The 23,199-nt window shown below is 43.9% G+C and overlaps 1 protein-coding gene across 3 annotated transcripts in view; it reads left to right on the top strand.

Moving 5' to 3' along the window:
* Positions 1 to 23,199, top strand: part of GJE1 (gap junction protein epsilon 1) — a 245,963-nt gene that overhangs the window by 175,300 nt on the left and 47,464 nt on the right. The window contains exons 1-2 of one of the 3 annotated variants that reach the window (XM_085609302.1): positions 9,016 to 9,139; positions 10,603 to 10,785. In XM_085609302.1, the coding sequence (XP_085465428.1) occupies positions 9,125 to 9,139; positions 10,603 to 10,785 (198 nt within the window). In that variant the 5' untranslated portion in view covers positions 9,016 to 9,124. Of the gene's footprint in view, positions 1 to 9,015; positions 9,140 to 10,602; positions 10,786 to 23,199 lie in introns of those variants that run through there. The other 2 variants (XM_085609299.1, XM_085609300.1) reach the window with 2 other exon arrangements.

The following is a 23,199-nucleotide window of genomic DNA, read 5'->3' as shown; positions in this document are numbered from 1 at the left end:
TTTGGGAACAGCCCAGCCCGAACTGCCAAGCCATGCCTTCCCTGGACCGGAAACAAGTTTCCTAGGACCGGTTTCTGGCATTTCAGCCGTCTTCAGCCAGGCTTGCTTGAATCCAGTGGCAATGTGAGCAAGGGACTCATGTCTGAGCATACCCTGCCAACTTATGGCAAACAAAGCGGTACAAAAGGGGGTGGTGATGGACGGAGCATCAGAACCAATCAAACACTCACACCCAGTCAACAGATCTGGGTTTGATCCATCACCATTCTTTAGCCCACTCTCCCACCCCAGTTCAGACATGGCCATATGCAAATCAGTCTGACCCTGTGCCTCATGGGAACAGTCCAGCCCGAACTGCCAAGCCATGCCTTCCCTGGACCGGAAACAAGCTTCCTAGGACCGGTTTCTGGCATTTCAGCCGTCTTCAGCCAGGCTTGCTTGAATCCAGTAGCAAAGTGAGCAAGGGACTTACGTTTGAGCATGCCCTGCCAACTTATGGCGAACAAAGCGGTACAAAAGGGGGTCGTGATGGACGGAGCATCAGAACCAATCAAACACTCACACCCAGTCAACAGATTTGGGTTTGATCCATCACCATTCTTTAGCCCACTCTGCCACCCCAGTTCAGACATGGCCATATGCAAATCAGTCTGACCCTGTGTCTCATGGGAACAGTCCAGCCCGAACTGCCAAGCCATGCCTTCCCTGGACCGGAAACAAGCTTCCTAGGACCGGTTTCTGGCATTTCAGCCGTCTTCAGCCAGGCTTGCTTGAATCCAGTGGCAAAGTGAGCAAGGGACTCACGTCTGAGCATACCCTGCCAACTTATGGCGAACAAAGCAGTACAAAAGGGGGTGGGGATGGACGGAGCATCAGAACCAATCACTGTACTCCCTTCGGTCAAGTGGCAGCAACCATGTGCAATCCCAACGACACTTGGCTGTGGGCCCTCGCTGACCGCTGCCCCGGCCTACACTGCGGTCGAATAGGTCACACTCAATTTTGAATTCAGCCTTGATTTATTTATGGCCGACTTGATGTCATTGTACAGGCCTCATCGTAGACTGCATCCCCTTTCAGCCCTGGTGCCGCTGTCTATTCCCCGAGACCCATGGATACTTTCTGGTTGGACTTTGGTGGTGACTGAGTCCATGGACTTGGGGTTGTCGTCGCCATCATGGCGGTGATACTGACTTTGTGGCGAAAACGGGGCCGTGGCATTCCACCCCTCCATTTGTTGCTTCCGGACAGCTTCCACCCTCTGCATCATGCCCTGGAGGACACCTTCCACTGCACCCCGCAACCCTCCACAACATACACATCGGACATTGATGAGGACCCGCTCGGGTCGCATGGCCCATCTGACTGCACCGCAAGTCACCGTCCCGTGGTTGGGTGCCTATGCCGGCCACAGTGCATCCGGGGCCACTAACTCTGTGCTGGTCATGTCCGGGACCCCTTCTTCTGAGATATTGGATGGCCTCTGAAGCGATGGCCTTGGGTTCATCAACGCCATGTGTCTGTGGCCCTGCGCTGTCCGCAACCTCCGGCCTCAACTGCCCTCCAGGGCTCACACATCAAATTGAGTCCTGACCGGCCTGGATGTCGCATCACTGCAGAAGGCACACGCCACCACCACCAGGACCGACTTCAATCGCAAAATGCGTGTGTCGAAATAGTCGTACTGGCAGACTGACGGAGTTGCCTCCACATGTCGTGGATGCCATCTTCTGCCTGATCCCCTGCTCAGCACTCCAGATGCCACTGACTCAGTGCACCACAAATCATCGTCCATTACTGTCTTGGTTATGTACTTTGGTGGGTTCACGCAGCAATGTCACCTTAGGCAGTCTGGGAGACCTGGGATGATGATGAGGAAGATGATGCAGGTGCGACATCCCCCCACTGCAGCTTCATCATGTAGGTCCCAAAGGGACAGAATCCTAGACATTCTCTTCACATGAGCGCGCTCAGCTCTGGTGCCCCAGACTTAGCGCACTGCAACTCACGAATACTTCTGTTTGCTCATTGTGTGCCCTCTGGACTTGATCAGGCTACCCCCATGATGCTCCGCAGTTGTCCTTGTAATGCTGGTGTTGTCTGTTTCCGTATTCATTGTGTTAACGGTTGCATTTGTTGCCAGCACCAACAACTCCCTGAGGGCTGGCTTCCACCCACCCCACACACATCCAGCACAGGCGTCACTGCACTTGTGGCCCTGCCAATAAAGGGGCCGGGCGCATGTGCCTGTAGCCAGTTCGACATAATATCTGCGTGTGTACCTGTGGTCTTACATTGTGCACAGCGGATGCAGACATCTCACCGCAGGCAGTGGGTTAGAGTTTGGACATGTAGCTTTGTCGTCACCCACTCAATTCGTAAGGGAAGTGGACTGTGCCATTGTACGCAGAGCCAACGTGGGTGTGTGACTGATATGTGCTTGCCCCTGGGCATGGTTCTGTACTGGGAATGTGCATCTGCATGTGTCTCTATGGCAGTGTGGGTCTCATTTGTGGGGTGTAGGTGGTCCCTAAAGGGTAATGGACACCCACGTATGTGTTCTGTTACGTCTTCCATGGGTTCGGATCACACCCGCACCTGTTGGGCCACCTCCTTTTGGCTTTCTGACACCTGGCATTGGTGTGCCATGTGTGTGCCGGTGAAGTGTTGTGTGCCAGCCGTGCTTGCGGGTGCTTCATGCTGTGTGGTCTGTTGCAGGGGCTGGGTTCTCCTCTAAGTGGCTTGTCTGCCCTGGTCCTGGTGGTGGGTTGCGTGGGATGTCCATGGGCTGTTCTAGGGCGTCGGTGTCGAAGGTGTGGTGGTCGTCTCCGGCATCACTGATGGGTTGTCTGGTGTGACCTGCTGGAGGTGTTATTTGTCCCTCTGCAATGTGAAGGGGAGATGCATGTTGACATTGTGTTGACATTTATGTTGGTGCATTGTTCTTGTGGACATGCAGAGTGTGTGACAATGTACATCATGACTGTTTGGACAGTGCTGGCAATTTGAGTTGGGACAGTGGACATTTGGACTACATGACTGAAGTGAGGTTGTACCCGTACATATGCATCTCACAGTTCCCTGCTCTGTCCAATGTGATTGGCCTGTTTCTGCGCATGGGCGGACCCAGTTGTGTCCCCTGTTCTGCAGTGTCGGTGTTGCACTTTGTGCCACATTGTCATGGGATGTGCTGTGATTGCCATGTGTGTAAGCTGCAGTGCGCCACGTGGATGGGAGACAGGTCCCTGGGTATTTGTGGTTGTGCAGTGTGCTTCACATCGTTGCGCATGTGTGCCAATGTGCCCATCTCCCCCCGTCCCCCCAGTCCCTTTTAGATCCTCACCCCGTTGTTGTGTGTCAGGTCCTATCGAGCTCTGTCCGGACTCCCAACTCCTTGCACCGTCTCCACACTGATGACTGGCCTCCATTTACTTCAGCTCCTCCTGTGGCGCAGAACTCCCACCTCCTGTCGCCGTTGCTGCCTTCCTGTAGGTAGCGGGTTGGTGCCTGGTTTAGGTTTCCACGTCATGCCAGCGCCTCTTGGCCTCCTCCATTGGCCTCCTCGACACTCCGTCTGCATTCAAGATAGTCTGCTTGTGGGTCAGTTGCAGGTAGTGTTCTGTCACCCTTGTGACGCTGGTCTTGTTTTCCTGAGGTTTGCACCCCGTCTTCCTCTCCCTCTTCTCTGTTGTTCCTTGCTGGTGGTCTGTGGGGCTTGTGGGGTTCGCGTTGGCCTCTGTGCTGGGTCAGGGTGCATCTATATTGCTACGCACTTTGGATTCTTTCTGGTGTGTTGTTTTTGTTGCTTTTATAGTGCATTTTCCCGCCAGACACGTGGGATTTGCTGGCCTTCCGCTGGTTTTCGTGGCTTTTTGTATCGTGATTGGCCTCATCGCAGCTTTTTTGGCATTCGTGTTTTGCATTTTTGCGGTGTGGTGTCGATTTTTCGCTGCCATTTGATGCGTTATCTGGTGACTATCGCATGCTACCGCCGCGTTGTGAATACTTGGTTGGCACGGCGTGATTTTTCCACGATAGGCTGCGATGTTGAGAGTTGCATTAAGCTACTCTTGCAGTAGTTATCACACGTTCTTGTGAATATAACCCTTTGAGTATCATGTGCTGCTCACAGACTGTGCGAAATATTATCATAGTAAAAATATCATCATCTGTAAAAAATAATGCGTAAGTGATAGAACGTAAATCATTATTTGTACTCAACTTTTATCTCAACATACTTAGGATAGCATGCTTAGAAAGTCAGAAAAGCTTTATCTTCAATTTTAAAAAGAGCCGACAAATTGTTGATGGTGTGTATGTGGAAGGAAAGGGAATTCCGCCCCAACGTGTAATACTTACATGGAAAAACTGGCAAATGTGCTGCCTTTTCTATAGCAGCGTAGGACGAAAGGTTTAAAAATGTCTGTTGGTTTGCATGGGGGTGAGCCTTCCACTAAAATTAGCATATACGGTTTTAGGTCTCGCCTGAGCCAGCGCATGCACTGCATTGGCGAGACATTTAGTGAGTGGGCTTTCAAAAGTCCGACCGGGTGGCATAGAGCGTGCAGTTACCGCGCACAATGACGAGCAGAGGCGCCATCTGGCTTTCCTCTCTCGTCATTGTGCGTGTACATCGCACACCACTTGCCAGCCTGCTTTCACTTTTCCCGTCACGCGCGCGCGCACCTCTCGCGTCCTTTTTTTTCTTTTAGCACGCGCGTGTTCACAACTCCCGGGCTTGTTTTTTTAACTTTCACTTTTTTGTCCTCCATAGCTTTTGCTATGCTTTTCTTCCACCACCTCAACTCACCACTGCTTCTAGGCGCTCTCTTGTTTGTTGCTTGCCTTTCTTTTCTATGTTTAACAAGCGCGAGGCGTCTCAGCAAGCAGTCCCCAATGCCTGTGTCAGCCTGCACCTAAGGTTCAGTATAACTTCAGAGTATCTCTGCATGCAATCAGCCCCCTGCAGTGGATCAGTAATTTATTAGCAGTTGCAGCCTTCTCACTTACTTGGTCTGAAGTGTCTGTGAGCAGGCACGGTCCTGTTACTTGGAGCCGGTTTCAGTACAAGTCCACCAATGGACATACTGTGGGCCACCCCGCCAATATGGCTTCTTTATCCCTCAGTATACTGGAGGCGATCCGCAGCCCCGGACACAGATCCTGTAGCGCATTGCTCTACTGCAGCATTATGGGTGTCTTACTCGTGTAGCTTTGTCTACGAGTGGGGCAGTCCACTGCTCAAGGCTCAGTGAGCCCGTAGATGTTTCAACGTCAGCTCTTTGGTGCAACCCCCCGGGCGGCCTACATCCTCCGAGCTCGAGCACAGCAAATGTGCCAAGACAGCTTCACCCCACCTCCGCCCCCTCCCCCGGGAGTCAATCACCGGTGGCTTGCCATCTCTGCTACCGCACCCGCGGGCCACCCGCTGTTCTTCAGTAGACTTCCTCAGGTGCGGACCAGCCGCTGCTCCCAGCCGTTGTTCTTTCAATCCAGCTTCCCGGTTCACAGTTCACACGGTAGGGCCGATCGCGCACTTCGCTGGGACAGCCTTCATTCACCCACGAAACTCACTCACTCCGTGCCGGCGGGTCCTTCAATGACACTGGCAGTTGCTGCATTCGCTGATAGCAGTTCGGCCGACGCCTCCTTTTCTCTTATTCCACTGCCATAATAATGCGATAGTTCACTTGTTTATTTATACCATGGCGAGGTGCGGCCTAGCCGCGTGGTCTTGGTATCCCAGCCATTCCGTTTGGCCGGGGAGATTGCATTAAAAAACTGCCCGAGGCTGGACCTTCTCAGGCCCCGCACACCAAGGTCAATTTACTCCATCTGTGGTGCAGAATGGCAGGATTAGGATGGATTTATTCTCCAGGTCGATAGAGCAGAACTAAAATGCGGCCAAGTTGCCAGGGGCTCTCTAGCACCCCCTTACCTTGCAAAACACTTATGCAGCCTGTTTGTACAAGTTCAAAATTGCCCCAATTTGCATACATGTGCCACGTGTTTTTTAAGCTATCGAATTCAGACCTATTCTCTGTCACAGTTCAGCCTTGCTGCCAATTTCTTCCAGATGGCCTGCAGATATTTTTAGTCTTGATGGCCTCCCTAGACTCCCTCATGCCCTGAGTGTTGTATGCTCCCCAATGGCCTCATATTGTTGGTGATCTACTGCAATCTCAATGGATTGAAGCACGCCCTTTCTCCACAGATCTAAGCATGCCCTTTCTTTAAAGGCACGTGCTTGGGATTTGCTACTCATGTTTTAACTAGTGCTCATTCCCTTTCGTAAGTATCTTTCATTAGAATGATCCAATCAACAAAAGAAGGAGGTTTAAGCAAAATCCATTCCCTCGCGATACAAATCCTAGCAGCGACTATTGCGATAGACATAAAGCTAGTAGCAGCAGTACTATCGAAAAACGTATATCCCAACATGATCTCTTCAATAGTAAAGTCTAGGTTAATTCCCAGACATTGTCCAATATATCTTATAATATTCCCCCAATACTCAGACAGCGTTGGGCAAGTATAGAATATATGTAAGATGCCTGCTGCCCGTTGACCGCACTTAGAACAGTGTGTTCTATCTCCCCCAACCCCACCTGATCCCTGTGATTGTTGCTGCCACTTGCTGATTCTCTGAGGAGTGTAATATAGCTGACAAATTGTTCAAAATTGTTGCAGTTTCAGATTAATAGAATGAATAGAATTATTTAACGTGTCCAGTGCTGCAATTATCTCAACTGCATCAACATTTATGCTAAGTATTTGGCTCCATTTGTCAGCTAAGTGTCCAGTGTCAGTGCTTCTTAAATTACAAAACTGAATGTATAAAGAGCCTATTCTAGCTTTAAGCAACAGATCAAGTATATGGTTTAATAGTTCATGTGAATGAGGAAGCTGCGTTGAATATTGTTTTAAAAAGTAATCTCTGATTTGTAGGTATTTATAAAATAGCTGGTGGGGGAGTCCGTAAGATGTTTGTAATGATGAATAAGTAGTAAAACCATTATGATCATATAGTTGACCTAGTCTTACAATTCCATAATTTGCCCATCTGTTTGCAGTATAATCATGGAATACGCTAGGGAGAGAAGGATTGTTTCATAGTTTAAAGAGTTTATGTTGTTTGAGCTCATTGGCCGTAAGTGAGGAGTATTCAAGTAATTCATGCCATATGCGAACCATGTCTCTAATAGACTTGAAGTGGACTCTCTTGTAATAATTAGGATCATTAATCCTATAAAGAAACATTTGACTATCCGTGCCGAGTGCCAATACAATACCATAGAGCAAGAACTATAAGGTCAATGCAAAAATGTTCTCGTATATGGAAATATTTTTAACAAAATAGAGGGTTCTTTGTATGCACAAATGTGCGCATATGTAACTGTTTTGCTATTATGTTTAGTTAGTTATTATGCATTGGCAAATGTTATTTGATAGCAATATTAGTACTTATCAAAATTGTTTTCTTTTCATAATTATTTCATTTTATTCTCCTTTCTATCGGGCTTATATTATTTCTTTATGTGCCCTCTGTTGGGGAAAAAAAAAAGGATTTGCTACTCAAATTGTAGTATGTCTCCCAGCTTATATGCAGGGACAATCTGTGGGGTCTGATGTGGTGTTTTGAACCATTTTAAGTGGGTGCCACTGTAGGTGTATGTACATCCAAACCTATCACACACCAACAGTTCACCATTAGAAAAAACACACAAGCCAGGCCCATTGACTTTGACAATGTTTGTTAGCACAATTTTTTTTTACATTTCAGACAAATGAGTGTTAGAGATGTTATGAATAATTGGAACAGGGCACAAGTCCTAAAAAAATAAGTTGGGGGAAGCTGTCACCGGAAGTGACGTCACAACAGGAATCTCATGAAAAGAAGTGGGGGGACGCTGTCACCGGAAGTGACGTCACAACAGGAATCTCATAAGTATTCATATGCCTTTAGAGGACGGGGCATTTCACAGCACTGCTACCCCTGGTCTGTTCCTCGATGTCCTTTGCAACCCCCCTCCCCCCCACTCCCCCGAGGGGGTGCCCCAGTTGCACAACGAAGTGCTCAAAAGTGCACAAGATACAGAAGGACACACATTCCAAGCGTTAACCGCCAACGCCTGCTCGCTCCGCCTCCCAATCACTCCAGCCTGCACACACCACCGGTGCCTCTTAAAGTCTCCAATTACAAATATTAGCATATCTTTGGTAATTTACGGGAATCTTCCCTCCCACCCGGGCTCTCTGCTCACACAATGCTGTCCAGCTTTTGGGCAGGGGGGACGGCGTCCACCCGGAAAAACCTGGTAAAATAAGTGGGGGGACGCCGTCCACCCGCGTGGTACCCCGACTCGAGCCCTGAATTGGAATTGAAATTGTTTCAGTTCTGCAAACGAGATTGTGAAAAACTCTGAATACGATATTGGCAATGAAACATAACAAGCATTGGCATAGCCAATAGGTCTCGCCTTTGGGATCTTATAAGTGTTTAGCCATGCAAGGATATTGTGCTGCATAACTAAATACTTATAAGGTCCCAAAAGCGAGACCTATTGGCTATGCCAATGCTTGTTGAATACGCCATCTTGCGTGTCTCTGCCTTCTCTCTCTCGCTCTGTACTACTTCTGCACTATTTCTGGCTTCCAACGCGTATTAATCGTGTGAAAAGTCAGTGTGCAAGAGGGTAAAGAAAGGCTTGTAGGTAACGTTTGTGCACTACAGTGTTGCTGGGAGAAGGCGTTACGTTTGAAGGACTTGCCGCGGCTACTTCCGCGCGCGCTCTCTCCGCACTATTGTGCGGCGGGCCCTGTTATCGCGTTGCCTATTCTGCTGACTGAGTTTGTCGGGGATTACGGAGCCTAACGCATGGACGCTGCTTTTGTGTAGTTTTTTTTTGCCCTGGGTGTGTAAGTTGATGGGGCCCCCAACGATAAAAAGAGAAATGTGCAGTGACACGAGTTTTGTACCGCAAGGGTCACGAGGGAGCAGCACGCCCGGCCGGAGTCTGGTGCCAGCTAATTGGCCATGAGGGACAGGAACCGCTCCTCGAATGCGCTGGGATAAGCTCTTCCAAGACATGTCTTTAAATTATATCAAGAACTTTTATGAAGGATGCGTGAGTATTGGGTAAATAAGGATATGGACATTTTCTGGGAAACGGTTGCAGTGTACTTGTTGTGCTGGTGGTTCCAGGATTTGGCTGTTGTGTCACTGACAGACGCCCTGTCACGCGACCAAGGGATGGAAATTCAACTGAAACGAATGATCTCTGCTATGTTCAGGAAACATTTGCATCAATGCAATGTGCTGTGGCAGAAAATCATTGTGTGGTGGCAAACAATAGCTTGAGCGCTGGAAACTCCACTTTTGTATGATGTTTTTAGGGTGACGGTGAAGCTTTGCTAGTTGAATCACCTCAACAGTCGAAGTTAGGAGAATTGTTGAATGCTCTTATGCTCAGCATAGTTATTTTTCACGGACTACCTAGTTGTACGTTTACATTTAAAACCTACAAATGGCCCCATACTGTATCGTTATGTTGTCAATGCATTGTGTAAATTGTGGGTTGCAATTGCACTACAGACGAGCGTTAAACCCAGGCACTTGTCTATCAGGCGTTTTCTGTCCAAGTAAATACATTTCCTCGAGCACCGGTTGTTGAAAAAGTTGCGCTATGAATTTAACTTGTCAAAGAGGGGGCAGTACGTTATTTCTCTATTTCCTCTAAAGGAACTTAAATAATAATTTTTGTAAAATTGTGCAACGGTTGCTCTAATCATCTCTCAGAAATAGTTGATATTGAGCGTACGTTTGATTTAGTTTATGTTTTTGCACCTGACTTTCCGAACCGCGTTTACCACACACACCTGACAGAAATAGTGGCCATAGCTATAACATTCAGGCCAGGTTGAAAAGAAATTAAGGCTCCTCCGAACAGTGCTTACTTAATATGTTTAAAATAAAATGCAGGTTCCTAAAGTTGTTGTTATGGGCCCACAATCGATGCTATGAATGCCAAGGTTGCCGAGTACTTTCTTACTTTACACTCACTGTCATTATCCCTTGCTCTGGGTCAAAGTCTACTATTGTAAAAGGAGTCCCAGTCAGTACAAACAATGAGAGCAGGTGCCCACCACCTGCAAACACCTGTACAACTTAGACACTGCCTCTAATTACGTTTTTGGAGAAAGGTATGTCAATTTATTGAATAGTACATATTTAAAAAGTGTGTACCTGGCCCTAGGCAGAACTATTGCAAAAAGTAGGTGGTGCTGAATTAACAATTATGTTTACATTCCATAGTTCCAGTGTAAGGGAATAGCAAGTCGTAAATTGGAATAGTAGAAAAGGGACAGAATTTTAACAAAGTATTAGTGTCCAGGTTTAGGAAGGGTTTCAACTGATTAGGGAATTATGATTATTGGAGCAAGAGTTGTTTCATATCCTTTTGTAAATAAGGTGTCTTATTGTGGTGGAACTGAGTTTCTTATTTTAGGTGTTACTTGAACATGATAAAAGCTGCTTCTTTACTACTACTGCAGGGACGAAAATGCTGATCTTGTACATTGTGCTTTCTTCCTACGTCATAGCTCAGGCCTCCAACAGTGATTGGTCAATTCCACACCCTCTTCTTTGGCTCGGTTCGCATGTTCTTCCTCGGAGTTTTGGGCTTCGCTGTTTATGGAAACGAAGCCCTTCACTTCAGCTGTGATCCAGATAAAAGGGAAGTTAACCTGTTCTGCTACAACCTGTTCAGGCCCATCACTCCTCAGGTAGGCTTTCCCACTCATTTACAAGTGTGGTTTTCTTTTCGACCTAGACATAATGTAATATGTTGGTGATGCGAAGGAAATATATTTAGTTCTTACTTACCTGAATTCAAAATATTGAATATTGTTCAAGTGCAAAATCTCCTTCATACGATATTTATCTGCTGTTTGATCAATTGTTATTGGCCCACTTAAGAGTAATCAATGAAGGTGCAAAGTTATATGATCCGTATTTATTTTAGAAATTGTAAAAATGTGGGAACTACAATTCAGAGGAATGTATTTTGCAGTACATAACATAGTACTCCCTTAGAACCTTTTACATATGCTTACACTCTGTTGTGAAGTTACCCCAAAACATCTAAAATTGGAATAAAATAGAAATAGTCAGGGAAAATTCATATTAAATTAGTACAAATAGAATGCTTTGTGCCTTTTTGCATTTTTACTAAAAGGGAGTTGAACATTTTGGAGCCTATTCACAGAGGATTATGGGTACATTCAGGAGTACTTCTGTAGTACTATTTCTCATGAATTCTTTTTTTGAAAATTCCAGAGATGTGTAAAATTCTCTGCTCAAAAATTCTCTGAGGCCGATTAAGTCCTTTTCTGATTTTTGACATGTCTTTATGCATTTTAGTAAGCAGCTTAAACAGTTACACGAACAATAATATAAGCATAGTTACTATTTCTGGTCATGTAATACGGTAGAGAGTGATAGCAACACTTAAAGTAACATCATTTGGTTACAGCAAAGGTTCCACCTGTGCGTCCTATTGCCTCTTATATCACAAGTCCCACTCACAAGCATAAAGTTAGAGGTTTTTAGAGTATACAATTAAAAGGCTAGGTAAATCAGGTTTCAAGTCCTAATTTTATTTTTTATTTATTTAATACAGTATGAGTTTAGCTCTGAGGAGCAACAAGTCACTTTACAAATGTTTTTTAAATGAAGCAGCAGCATTCAAAGCCTGAGGCCCTTTGCATGACACAATCTTTTGCCGAGGCATCCAGTTGAAACCAGAATATTTGTAAAGGGGGAGAAGATCTAATTGGAAAAACACAGCTCTTGCATAAGACTTATTTACAGTTTTAGGCACCTGAAGATAAAATGATTTACAGAACATACATTTATTTATTTTATCATTCTGTAATAGCATTTAGGTCACTCTTCATATCACTGACAAGACTCCGAAATGCTTTTGTGTAATCAGTTAAGAGAGCTTCATCCATTTATTGTTCATGGTTGGTAGAGTATAGGTTTATAAAATGGCCTGTGTGGGAAGCATTAGATGTCTGGCAGTAATGAAGCATAACGTGAAGCGGTGAAGTCCAAGAAGGAAATAGTCGTGCTTGCCGGCTTATTATGGGTTGTAAGAAGCTCTGCCAATACTTGCAATTTGTTAAGGTGGTGTAGGTTTGTAGATTCACTTATGTGGGAGGTGCTGGGTGACGTGTGTGGGGTACGAAGTGGTGCTCCAGCCGTGATGCACCTATCTTACAGCTAAACCCATACATGGAGCACGACAGCGTAGGGAAAGCTTTATGGAGTGGTACATGCTCATAACGTCCTCCTCTAAGATGTCTTCTTCATTAATGAGAAATCTGTTTGAAAACAGCCAGGTCTTTATTGTTGTTCTGAATCCTAGGTGGCTAGAGATGGTCCTTATACTTGCTGAAATCTATAGCTCTACTGTCATTACAGAGAACAAATTACATCTGAAAGCATGTTTTTCTGAGTGGAGGAATAGTTAAGGATGTAGCTAGTCTGGAATAGAGCATCTTTATTTGGTTATATTAGCATTATTTTTTAGGCGTAATTTAGGTTTTATGCTGTGGATGGCCCAGTGGGCAAAGTAGAGGACATTGATTGAACTGAGTCTGGCAAAAGGTACCCAGAGCGCTTGCAGGGTAAGCACGATGTGTTCAGGTGCCCATCAATGTAGGGGTTTCCCGGCTGCCAAATTACGGATTTTCTGAAGTATGTGCAGTATGCAGTGAGGGGTCCCAACGTTCGGTCTTTAAGCACTATCTAAGCATGACATTAAAAGGTGGCCTGCCACTTCAAGGCCACCAAGACAATTATAATCTGCCTCCAGTGAGGGAAGCCCTGATGAGGGATCATGCAGTGGGATTTGCATGGTGTGCAAAGCAATTGTGGCCACTTGAATTATTTGTGGTACAAGTGACAGGCTGAAGTCCACGATTATCCCATATTCCTCAAGGTAGTTGATGAGCTTGTGAAGCAAGTTGCTAGTGGGGTGATTCTTTCCCCAAATTCCAGAGATTAAAATCTCTGTATTGTGTTGAAAACTTAAAAACCTTCTGTAAATGTGTGGGAGTTTGAAATTAGAGGCTAAAAATGAAGGTAGTATCCTCAGATCGATTCATAGGAGCAGTGCAAGTGCATCTAACAGGATATAATATGGATCATGATTGGCCTCTATTGAATTTAGAAAAGCTCTAATTAAAGTTAGAATTTAGTGTTGTGTAAACAAATTTGTGAGTTAAATAAAATGTTTCCTCATTTGTAAATGGGTTTGATAAACGTTTGTTTTTGTTTTTTTGTCTATTGTTCCGTGGTTTAAATGATCAAAAAATGCTTAGTTTGGGGTCCCTGGCTTCCAGAAATTAGTCAGTAGGGGTCCCCGGATTCCAATATTGATTCAGTGGGACTCCCTGACTCCAGTAATGATTAAGCGAGGATCCGCAGAAGTCAAAAGGTTAAGAACCAATGGTCTAGAAACCAGTTATTAGGTCTGAATATTTGACAAGCTTTAGACTGGCCTGTGTGTAGTCCGAGTTGTTGAAGCAGGGAAGGTGGAATTATTTCATCAGGTACATATTGAAGGGGAATGGAGAAATAGTGCAACCTTGTGGGATGTTGGTATTAGAAGCGAAGAGGCAGATTGAAAAAGCAGAAGTGAGATAATGTTGGATATTGCGGAGCGGTAGAAGAAAATCCATTCCAGGATAATAATTTAAATATCAATGTCACTCAGTCTCTGGCATAGGGTGGGATGAGGCTCTGAGCAGAAGGAAGGGATGAGGAAATCAAAAGAGTGTAGTAGTAGTAATTTTGCAGCAACTTGGTTTATGGTTTATGTCGATTATGGTCTACAGATCATGCCATATGATGCTTAAGCATGATTCTATTGCCTAGTCAAAGTCTGAGAGAAGGTTCTTTTTTTTAAAGTAGGCAGTAACATGGTTGAAAACAAATCTTTTTCTGTGTTTGCCCAAAAATGGACTGTCGGAAATATTTTAGATAATTGATGGTTCTGTTAGATCAAGGCCTGTATTTTTACTGGCTTGGCATTGGAGGCCTTAATTTCATTCATTAACTTTCTGACTGTTAATGGTTTGTTGATGTTGGGTATGGCTGGAGCGTTGCTTATCTTTATGAGTTTGAAAAAGAAATGGGCAACCCTCAAACCCTTGCAAGCTTGGGTATATACTAAAGTAAAGTTACTTTGCTGTCAATTCTGAATTGAACCCAAAAAATTAGGTCATTTGTATGCCCCTAAAGTGGTGACATTATGAATTAATTGAACACGAATCTTTCAAATAAATAAACATGCATAGTAATCAAAGGCAAGGCAGGCATGTAATGGTAAATCATTTATCTAGGTTACAAAGAAAAAGGTATCTATAAACACTTAAACTCATGATACAGTGACCTTGTGAGTATCTGATTAAGCTTGGGCATATCAAAAACATAGATCAATGTATCTAGTTTCACTCTGAAAGTTCGTATAACCAGTCCTTTTACATAAATTCAATCACAATTAGGACGATGATCCTAAAACAAATAAATCACAGAGGTGGATGAAGCAACCACATACGGTCTCCAATGTCTTGTGTATGCAAGACCTTCTTCAGGACTGTGACAATCAAAGGAGATTTCCAATAGACCCTCATATAATACTTGATCTAATTCTTCTTTGATTAATTCATAATGTCACCAAACATGAGATTCAATTGATTCTTTTGATTCAATTAAGAATGAATCCCTTGTCAGAATAGTCCCTTTACTTCAGCCTATCTTTATGAGGTCCTCAAATTGATGGCTGAGAGCAATTTGAAAGAAGATACATCTGGTTGGTAGGCACATTTCAATTTCTTGGATAATGGGGCATGAGGTGGTAGTTCCCAATTTTACTTGTTTCTGAGGTAGTGTTCCAGTTTCATGGCTCTGGAGATGTAATAGTCTGATAGCATATCACAAAGATATTGTCAGTGACTAATCTTAGAAGAAGAGCATTCTAGTATATGGAATTCTTGTTTATTTTAAATATATTTTATTGATGCTTTTTGAATATACTTCATGATTACAGAGTACAGGGGAATAAAATACATACAGCAGACAACTTGTGCACATTGTCAATTCAGCATAAGAAGAATCCATACAAGTATAAAAAAAAATAGAGAAAAGAAAAAACTGAATAAATAATGGCATATCTACATGATTCGTATCATTGTGTGTATAAAACCTCAGGCACGCAAACAAATACATTGATGGATCATAACCAAGGACTCTAATCTTTCATTGTTTTGTCCCAGTGGGCAACATCAGAATAGATAAGTTATAGCAGATCTGATTCACAGCAGATATTCCAAATGACATGGTCCTATATACATATTAATATATCAAAAAGAATCCCTGAACGCATGACTTGATTACAATAAAAAGGGGTTACATTTTATATACTTAAATCTCCATCAGTCTTACATGATAAAACTTAGAGCCAAAGAACCACAAAATCGCTGCACAATGACGTTTATATCCAATTTCTCAAATTCCTAAAGTGCTTTAAAGCATGCATAATAAAGCCAGTTAACGAGGGCTAACCCAATCTTGGAGGGGCCCCCAGATTCTTTTACACTTTCATCTGGCCTTCCTACCTTTGCACTTTACAGCACTGTTTCTAGATTAAATATTGACAACAAGTGTCCTGGCCAGTGGTGAAAGGAAGGAGTTAGCGGATCAAGCCACCCAAAGCAATACATAATTGACACACCATGGCGATAAACACTAAAAATTGCCCAGTTCTGATTCTCCCCTAGGAGCATAGTATGAGGAGTCAATGTAGTGTCGGCTTTGAGGACATCTCCAAGAAATGTAGAAATCTCTAGTCTCTTTATATCTAAGTCAGGGCATGTAAAAACATGTGAACTAAATCTGCTTCAGAGCTTTGACATCGTGGACAGTGTATACCAGTAGTGCCCCCCCATTTAGCGATATTTGCCGGAGTATGTTAAAGGTCAAAGATCGTTTTGTAGTGCTGCGCCTGCAGCCCCGCAAAGAAAAGTAAGGTGCAACTAAACTCCAGAGACTCATAAACTCTGAGATTTCTGTATCCAAGTCTCTTCCGTCATGTATTATTATGTTTCTCTAAATCGTCAGGCATGGTGGAGCCCAAGCACTCATGCATTTGACTAATTGTGCATTCCTCCGTCCCCACTAGCAATTCCATCAAAGGGGCGTTGGAGAATCCATTCTGGCCACCGCCTTTCCTGTGCAGGAAATGACAAATCTGCAAATATTAAAACATTCTCTTTGATTTAAGTCAAAGCTGGCACGAAGCTCCTCAAATGTTAACATATTGAGTCCTTGATAAAAATCCCCTTTCTGTGGTAGCCCGTGCACTTCCCATCTTAGTTGAGAGGCATCATGAAAAAGGCTTGCGAGTAGCAAATTCCTCTGGAGATGAGTATAGTGGTTAAAGCTGCCCAAGCCCATCTTTTTCACCAGACAGCCCAAATCTTGAAGACAGCCTTAATGTCTTGAACCAAAACTGTTTGTAATAACTAGGTTTCACCAATTTCAATAAGCAGCCCTTTGCATCTAGTTAATGGAATTCAGTGATGTTTTCATTAGGTTCCTTAGATGTGCCTACTTCTTTGAAAATATGATATAAATGTAGTCACGTCTCTCTCTTGATGTCAATTGTAGGTATGGCAGTTGCTCTGTACCCTTGACAAATGTTTGACTACAGGGAAGTGCTTCCTGTCCACATGCTGATGTACTGTGACCATAACCCAATTAGGGTAATCAAAGAACTCAAACAACAAATAGGTACTAAAGGCTTATGCTTTTACTATAAATTACATGCCAAGGATTTGCATTTAGGCAGAGAAATTGCAAGCCCTGAAGAAAGCCGGAGACCCATTTGGGGTTTTAAAATATGGTTGAAACATGTAAGCAAGAACTCTTCGATGGATATATGAAAAATTGATTTCATAACGCATCTTGTTTTCACTACTTTTTATTCACGGCAAGAGTACCAGTAGGATACAAAGAGATATCTTAAGGTTTACCCTGAGTCATTTTTAGAAAAACGAGATTCCTACAGTTATTTAAAAAAAAAACATTTATCATGAGTTTCCAACACTGGTCAAGTCCAAAACACAAAATCCAAACAGTAGAACTGGAGATATGAATCTTTAAAGTATTAGGGGAAAATAGCGCCAAAAGCACAAAGTGCCACTTGCGGTTATCAGGTCGCGTTGGACCGGGTGAAAATCACAAGTTCAGACAGACTGCGATTGAGCATGGGGTAGGTACAGGGATCAGATTTAACCAGTATAGGGTCACCTTATCAAGTCTGCTTGCAGAGCGCCGTTTGTGTTACTGGTGCTACAAGGTGGTTGTTGTCCGTGCAAGGAGCAGGTCTGGCATTGCACATGGTCAGTGTACTAGCCCAAAGAGTTAGGTGTTGCTGGAGTATGTGAAGTACATGTCTCGTGTAGGCAGTTGTCGTGGATGGTTGATGTTGGCACGAACAGCAGGTGCCGCTGGAGCTTCGTGCTTGTGATTGACGCATTTGGTTGAATCTCGGTGCAAAAAGATCACTTTGTGCTTGTAAGGATCCCAAAACTTCTGTACCGCTAACTTTTCTTCTGGAGAATATACTCTTATGCTAGCCAAGGGTCCTGGACCAAGTGGATGGGAGGTGGGGGGGGGGGGGGGGGGGGGGGGGTTGCAACTCAAGGGGATCAAAAGTTACTGCAACAGAGCCCAGCAGCTGGGCTGATTCAGGAGTCAGCAGGTCCAGTTGGTGCCTGTCAGCTGGGCAGTTGCATGGAGGCCTCCGGAAGCTTGTTGTTTCCCTGTAGCTCAAACAGGAGGTCGGATAACTCAACCTCGGAGTCACTACCGGGGAGCCTTGTTTGATGGCAAGCACGCCAGATCTTCCTTCTTCAGAAAGCAGGGCAATCCTTCTTCTGAATATACCGCAGGAGTATTCTGATGAGAGGTCCTTATGGTGCCACATTTATACCAGGTGCAAGCCTTTGTGTGGGGGAATTCTCTGACCTACCCCCAAAACGGATTCTGGTCAGTTATAACCCTGGGGTTATCTCCAAACTGTCTAGTGTGACAAATGCAAGGACAGGCCTGGTGTCAGGGTTCTTTGCGTGTGCTGCAGGCAGGTTATTTTGAAGACATAACTCTTTCCTGGTCATCCTGTCAGGAAACCCACTCCCATCGCACACAAACTTCGTTTGTCTCAATGTATGGTAGCAATACGCAACCCACAACAGGAGAGCCACACACAATCATGTGATCCTGGACACAGGCAGAAAAGCACATTTGATTTAGGGCAGGAGAATGCTGGCTCTCTAAAAATGCCATTTACAGAATAGCAACTTAAAACCTGACTCTACCATGAAAGAGGATTTTAAATGATAATTTGAGTGTGAACAGCATTCCTCTGTCTAGTCCTAAACTGAACTTAGCACATATTAAATGTAATGAGGTAGCCCAGTGTTAGTCAATAGGAGAGATAGTTTTACAACAGGAGTTTTTCATTGTCAGGACATGTAAAAACAAAGCTAACTTTCGCAATTTATATAATGAGGACACAAGCACTGATGCTCAACTGACATGCGCAGTGGGTGCTTTCAGTACACCAAAGCCCAGCCCTTCAGCACCCATCCGTGCCCAGAATGAGAGCAGCATCAGCCATGCTGCCCATTTCTCCCCAGACCCGATAAGGAGAGCATTTTTTAGTAAAGAAACCCTGCTTAACTTCCAGCCGCCTAAATGCCATTATCTTCTCTCTTGCAATTAGAGAGCCAGTTTATGTGCCCTAATTGTGGTTTTGAAATACTCCCACACCCGAGACTTGCTCACATGAGACTTCCTCACACAGGAGCCGAAAGACTGATTTGGAACTACTCCCTGACTCTTAAAATACACCCACCTAAAGACGCGGTTTTAAAAGCATGTCTAACTAATGTCAGATCACTTCCCAAACACCAAATAGAAACATGGAACATTTTATACAATAACATCTGGGATCTCAGTTTCCATACTGAAATTTGGTTGAAAAATAGTTCAGGCTCTGTCCTTAAATCTGCTATTTCTAATGGCTACTCAATTTCACATCTAGATAGATTTGGAGGAGGTGTGGCAATTAAACACCGATCCAAGTGTCTGTGCTGCAGCCAGCACTTAGATATACTGGACAAGGCAGAGGCTCTTGCCTTTACTATTAAGATCTCTGATAATTTCTCCCTCACTGGCACAATCATATATCATAAGTCTTACTCTCAATTTAGGGAGGCTTTAACTAATGCTATCATGCCCCTTTATCTACACCACTCCAACTTTATGGTTCTATGTGACTGCAATTTACATGTTGATGACCTGCTCTGCAAAGCTGTTGAACAGCTGACCGAAGTTATGTCTGATTTTAAATTGGTCCAAATTATAGTTGCCACACACACGATGGTGGCTGCACTTTACATGTAAATTTCTCCAACATTCCCTCTTTAGCAGTATGGAATCTGGTACCTCTAGCCTAGTCTGACCATCATTTAGTACCTTTTAAATTAAAACTTTCCCGCCTGCAGGCTCTCAAAGAAATAAAGGCTGCCCTGTATCGCCCCTGGCATTACATCTCTGACCAGCCTTGAAAATGGTCTGCTCCCAATTTAAGGTAGATCAGTCTGTAGATATTGACACTGCAGTCACATCATTTGACTTAGATCTTAAGGCGAAGTTTGATAAAATAGTGCCTTTGAAGAAGAACAGCAAAATCACTTTGACTTCAGCTTCATGGTTTTCTGCTATGTTGAAAGCTGAAAAACTTAAATGTAAAAAGCTAGAGAGGAAAAACTAATGTAAGTTCGCAGCTGAGGACAAGTTTATTTGCAAAGCTGCTCTCAAACAGTTTATGAAAAACATTAAAGGAGCAAATGCATGCTTGTTTGCAAAACCAACTGCTTAAGCAGGAAATGCTCTTAGAACTGTATTTAAAATTGTAAAAGACTTTCTGAACCCCAAAACAAGAAAATAACCCACCCCGTCATCTCGGGAGTTTTCCAACAATCTGTCCACTTTCTTTCACAATAAAACTTTCAACATCTACTCTAAATTCAAAGACCACGAGGATCATACCTTCCCCAGGCCACCACCAGAATCCCAGGCTGGATTAAGACCTTTAGTGGCCCTAAGAACTTAAAAGATTTTGGTGCCCCCATATATATATAATTCAAAATATAACAATAATAAACTGTAAAATACAATGTTGTTTTTCAAAATGAACCAAAAGTTACAGTAAGATGGAATTCTTTTTTTTTTTTTTTAAATACTTCCACTTTATTTATTTAGCTGCACCATTTGCAGGTTTGCTCCATATGGTCCATGTTAAATCTGGCAATAGAATATTTTTGTGGTTTCCCCCCCTTCCCTTGATGCCCTAAGCACGTGCTTATTTTGCTTAATGGTTAATCCAGCCCTGGTAATCTCCCCCAACGAGCTATTTTTGAGAAGATATCTCTGAGAGACTGAAATGATCATTCAAAAAGCCAGATCTGGCTACATATAGGATGTATGCCCACGCCATTTAAGTGGGTGGCCCGCTCTTTAAACTTGCCGATCATTCATGATTTAATCTTTCCGTTGAATCCGGCTCTGAGACCACAATTTGGAAAAAGGCACTGATGCTTCCACTTATAAATAAAACTAATCTCCCCGATTCCAGTAGAGTCAACTAAGTCTCTTGGAATCATGCTGGGTAACACAATGGCAAAAAATGCCTGCTTCATCTGTGTTACCTTAGAAAGTTGAAGCCGTTCATTGACGCGAAGGACTTGAAAACGGCAGTTCAGGCTCTTGTCATTTCTAGAATTAAGTAAGGTTGTTCAACTTTATCTGGTCTTCCTAAAATTTCAACTGCTCCCCTTAAAGCTTGTCTCAATGTGGCAGCTAGACTTATAACGGATCCCAAAAATCTTACCATATCACTCCTCACCTGAAAGCTCTCAATTGGTTACCGTTCGAGGCAAGAATACAGCTAAAGATTGCATGTATAACACACAATTCACTACACCACCCAACTCTTCGTTACCTTGCCCAGAAATTAAGTTGTCTGGAGGTAGTAGATCCTCTAAGGGGGCTGGAGATTTTTTACTGAAACCAGCTTTCTTCCGGAAGAAGAGAACATATGATAGAGCGTTCACGGGAGCTGCACCTAGGATTTGGAATTCACTCCCGCCGAATATCAGAAGGATTACCCATGCTACTCGATTCAAGGAGAATAAGTCCTTTCTAATTAGTAAATTCCACCCATAACAAAGGAGTGGTCTAAGGTCAATTCAGAGGACTTACTCAAGTTCCTTGACAAATCCACTGTTGTTCTGGACTTCTTTTGTACTTGTCATTCAATACTTCAACCGTTGTGTATTCCTAATAATTCTCAGTATTGGTTTTGTTTTGTTGTAATTATGGGTTATGTGATTTGTATTACGGTTGTCTAGTATTATCAGGTGTGTGTTATTGTAACTTTTTGAACATGCAATGGGGATAATTTACATATCCTAGGTAGTAGGTGTAAAAAAGGGATATTATCTGAACTGGAAAGCGCTCTAACACCCATGTTTTTGGGTCATGTTTGCGCTATAGAAGACATTGAATAAATAAATAATCTAGATCCACTCAACCCGGGCAATTACAGACACTTCTTACTCCCTGCACCAGAGAAGATATTAGTCTCTTTGGTGAATCACCAAATCACTAGGTTAATCGATGAGAATAATTTTCTACACCCCTCGCAGTCTGGATTCCGTTCCAGTTTCAGCATGGAATCAGCCCTCTTATTGATGGCAGACTTTATCAAAACCCGACTTGACCTTGGTAAAAAATCTATAGTAGTACTATTTGACTTAGCGGGCGCTTTTGACATGATGTCTCATGACATCACACTGCACGGCTGGAAAAAGCTGGCATAGTTGGCACTATTTGGAGCTGCATAAAATCTTTTCTTTCTGACAGAAAGCAAGCAGTATACTTACCTTCTCACACCTCAGGTTAGAAAGAGGTCAGTTGTGGCGTGCCACATGTCTCGGCCCTCAGCCCAACTCTATTTAACTTATACATGGCCCTTCTTGTCTCCATCACAAAACCAAGGCTTTAATAAGAAAAAATGAATGTGTCCTTGTGTAACTGGTGCTATGTAAAGCGCTCAGATGCCCAATTTATCGGGTCTAGTTCGCGCTGTATAAAACTTCCCAAAAAATGTCATATTATATGCTGATGACATTCAGCTGAACATTCCACAACGTAATTCAATTTGGAAGGACCTGAGAGATTGCCACTGGTTACCTATTAGCCAAAGAATAAAATTCAAAGTGCGGTTATTCACGTTTAGGGGGATGCAACAGAAAGGCCCAGCTTACATTCAAGACAAGATCAAAAAGTACCGCCCCCTTAGAAAACTATGTGAGACTCACCAAAATCTGTTGTATATCACTAAGGCACATACATCAAGCATTGGTGGCTACTCCTGTGAGACTCCAAACCTTAGCTTGCTCACAGATGCAACCCAGTAGGCAGACAATACCACCATGGCCAACAAGGTGATGTGGCCCAATCCTATCTTGGATCAGACTTCTGTTCCCAACCCAGGGAGCACTCTGCCCATAAATACAGCAACCAACAGAGGCCACTGACAGCTGTCAGTGTCAGGAACCAGGCACCTAGCCATCCTGTGCCAGGTGGAGACTGTAACCTGGAGTCCTGGGCAGGAATCACGTCCAGCCTAGGTGTTGGCAAGGAGTTTTCTACTTGCTCTTGATTTTTCACTGGCCTCTTAGGTCTTTAGGAGCTTTAAGGGCACCCTGGGCAGCCGCCCCTCCCAGTTCTTCTATCATCAGTGGTTACTAATTTCCCAGGATGTAGCCAATGGGTATCTGTGGACTGATATGACCCTCCTCTGGGCCCCTTCTCTAACCCCATTCAAGGGACAGCAGAACTGTAAGGTGGATAAACCTCATCAGAACCTGACCACAAATGACATAGCATCAATCATGTGGAGCATCCTCTCAGAGGCCCTAATAAACTAATGCCCCCACTACATATACAACCTGGGAACGTCACCTATCAGCACCACCCTGATCACCATCATCAAC

The sequence above is a fragment of the Triturus cristatus genome, chromosome 6 (assembly GCF_964204655.1).
Source record: "Triturus cristatus chromosome 6, aTriCri1.1, whole genome shotgun sequence".
Lineage (NCBI taxonomy): Eukaryota > Metazoa > Chordata > Amphibia > Caudata > Salamandridae > Triturus > Triturus cristatus.
This window is presented reverse-complemented; position numbering and strand designations above follow the sequence as displayed.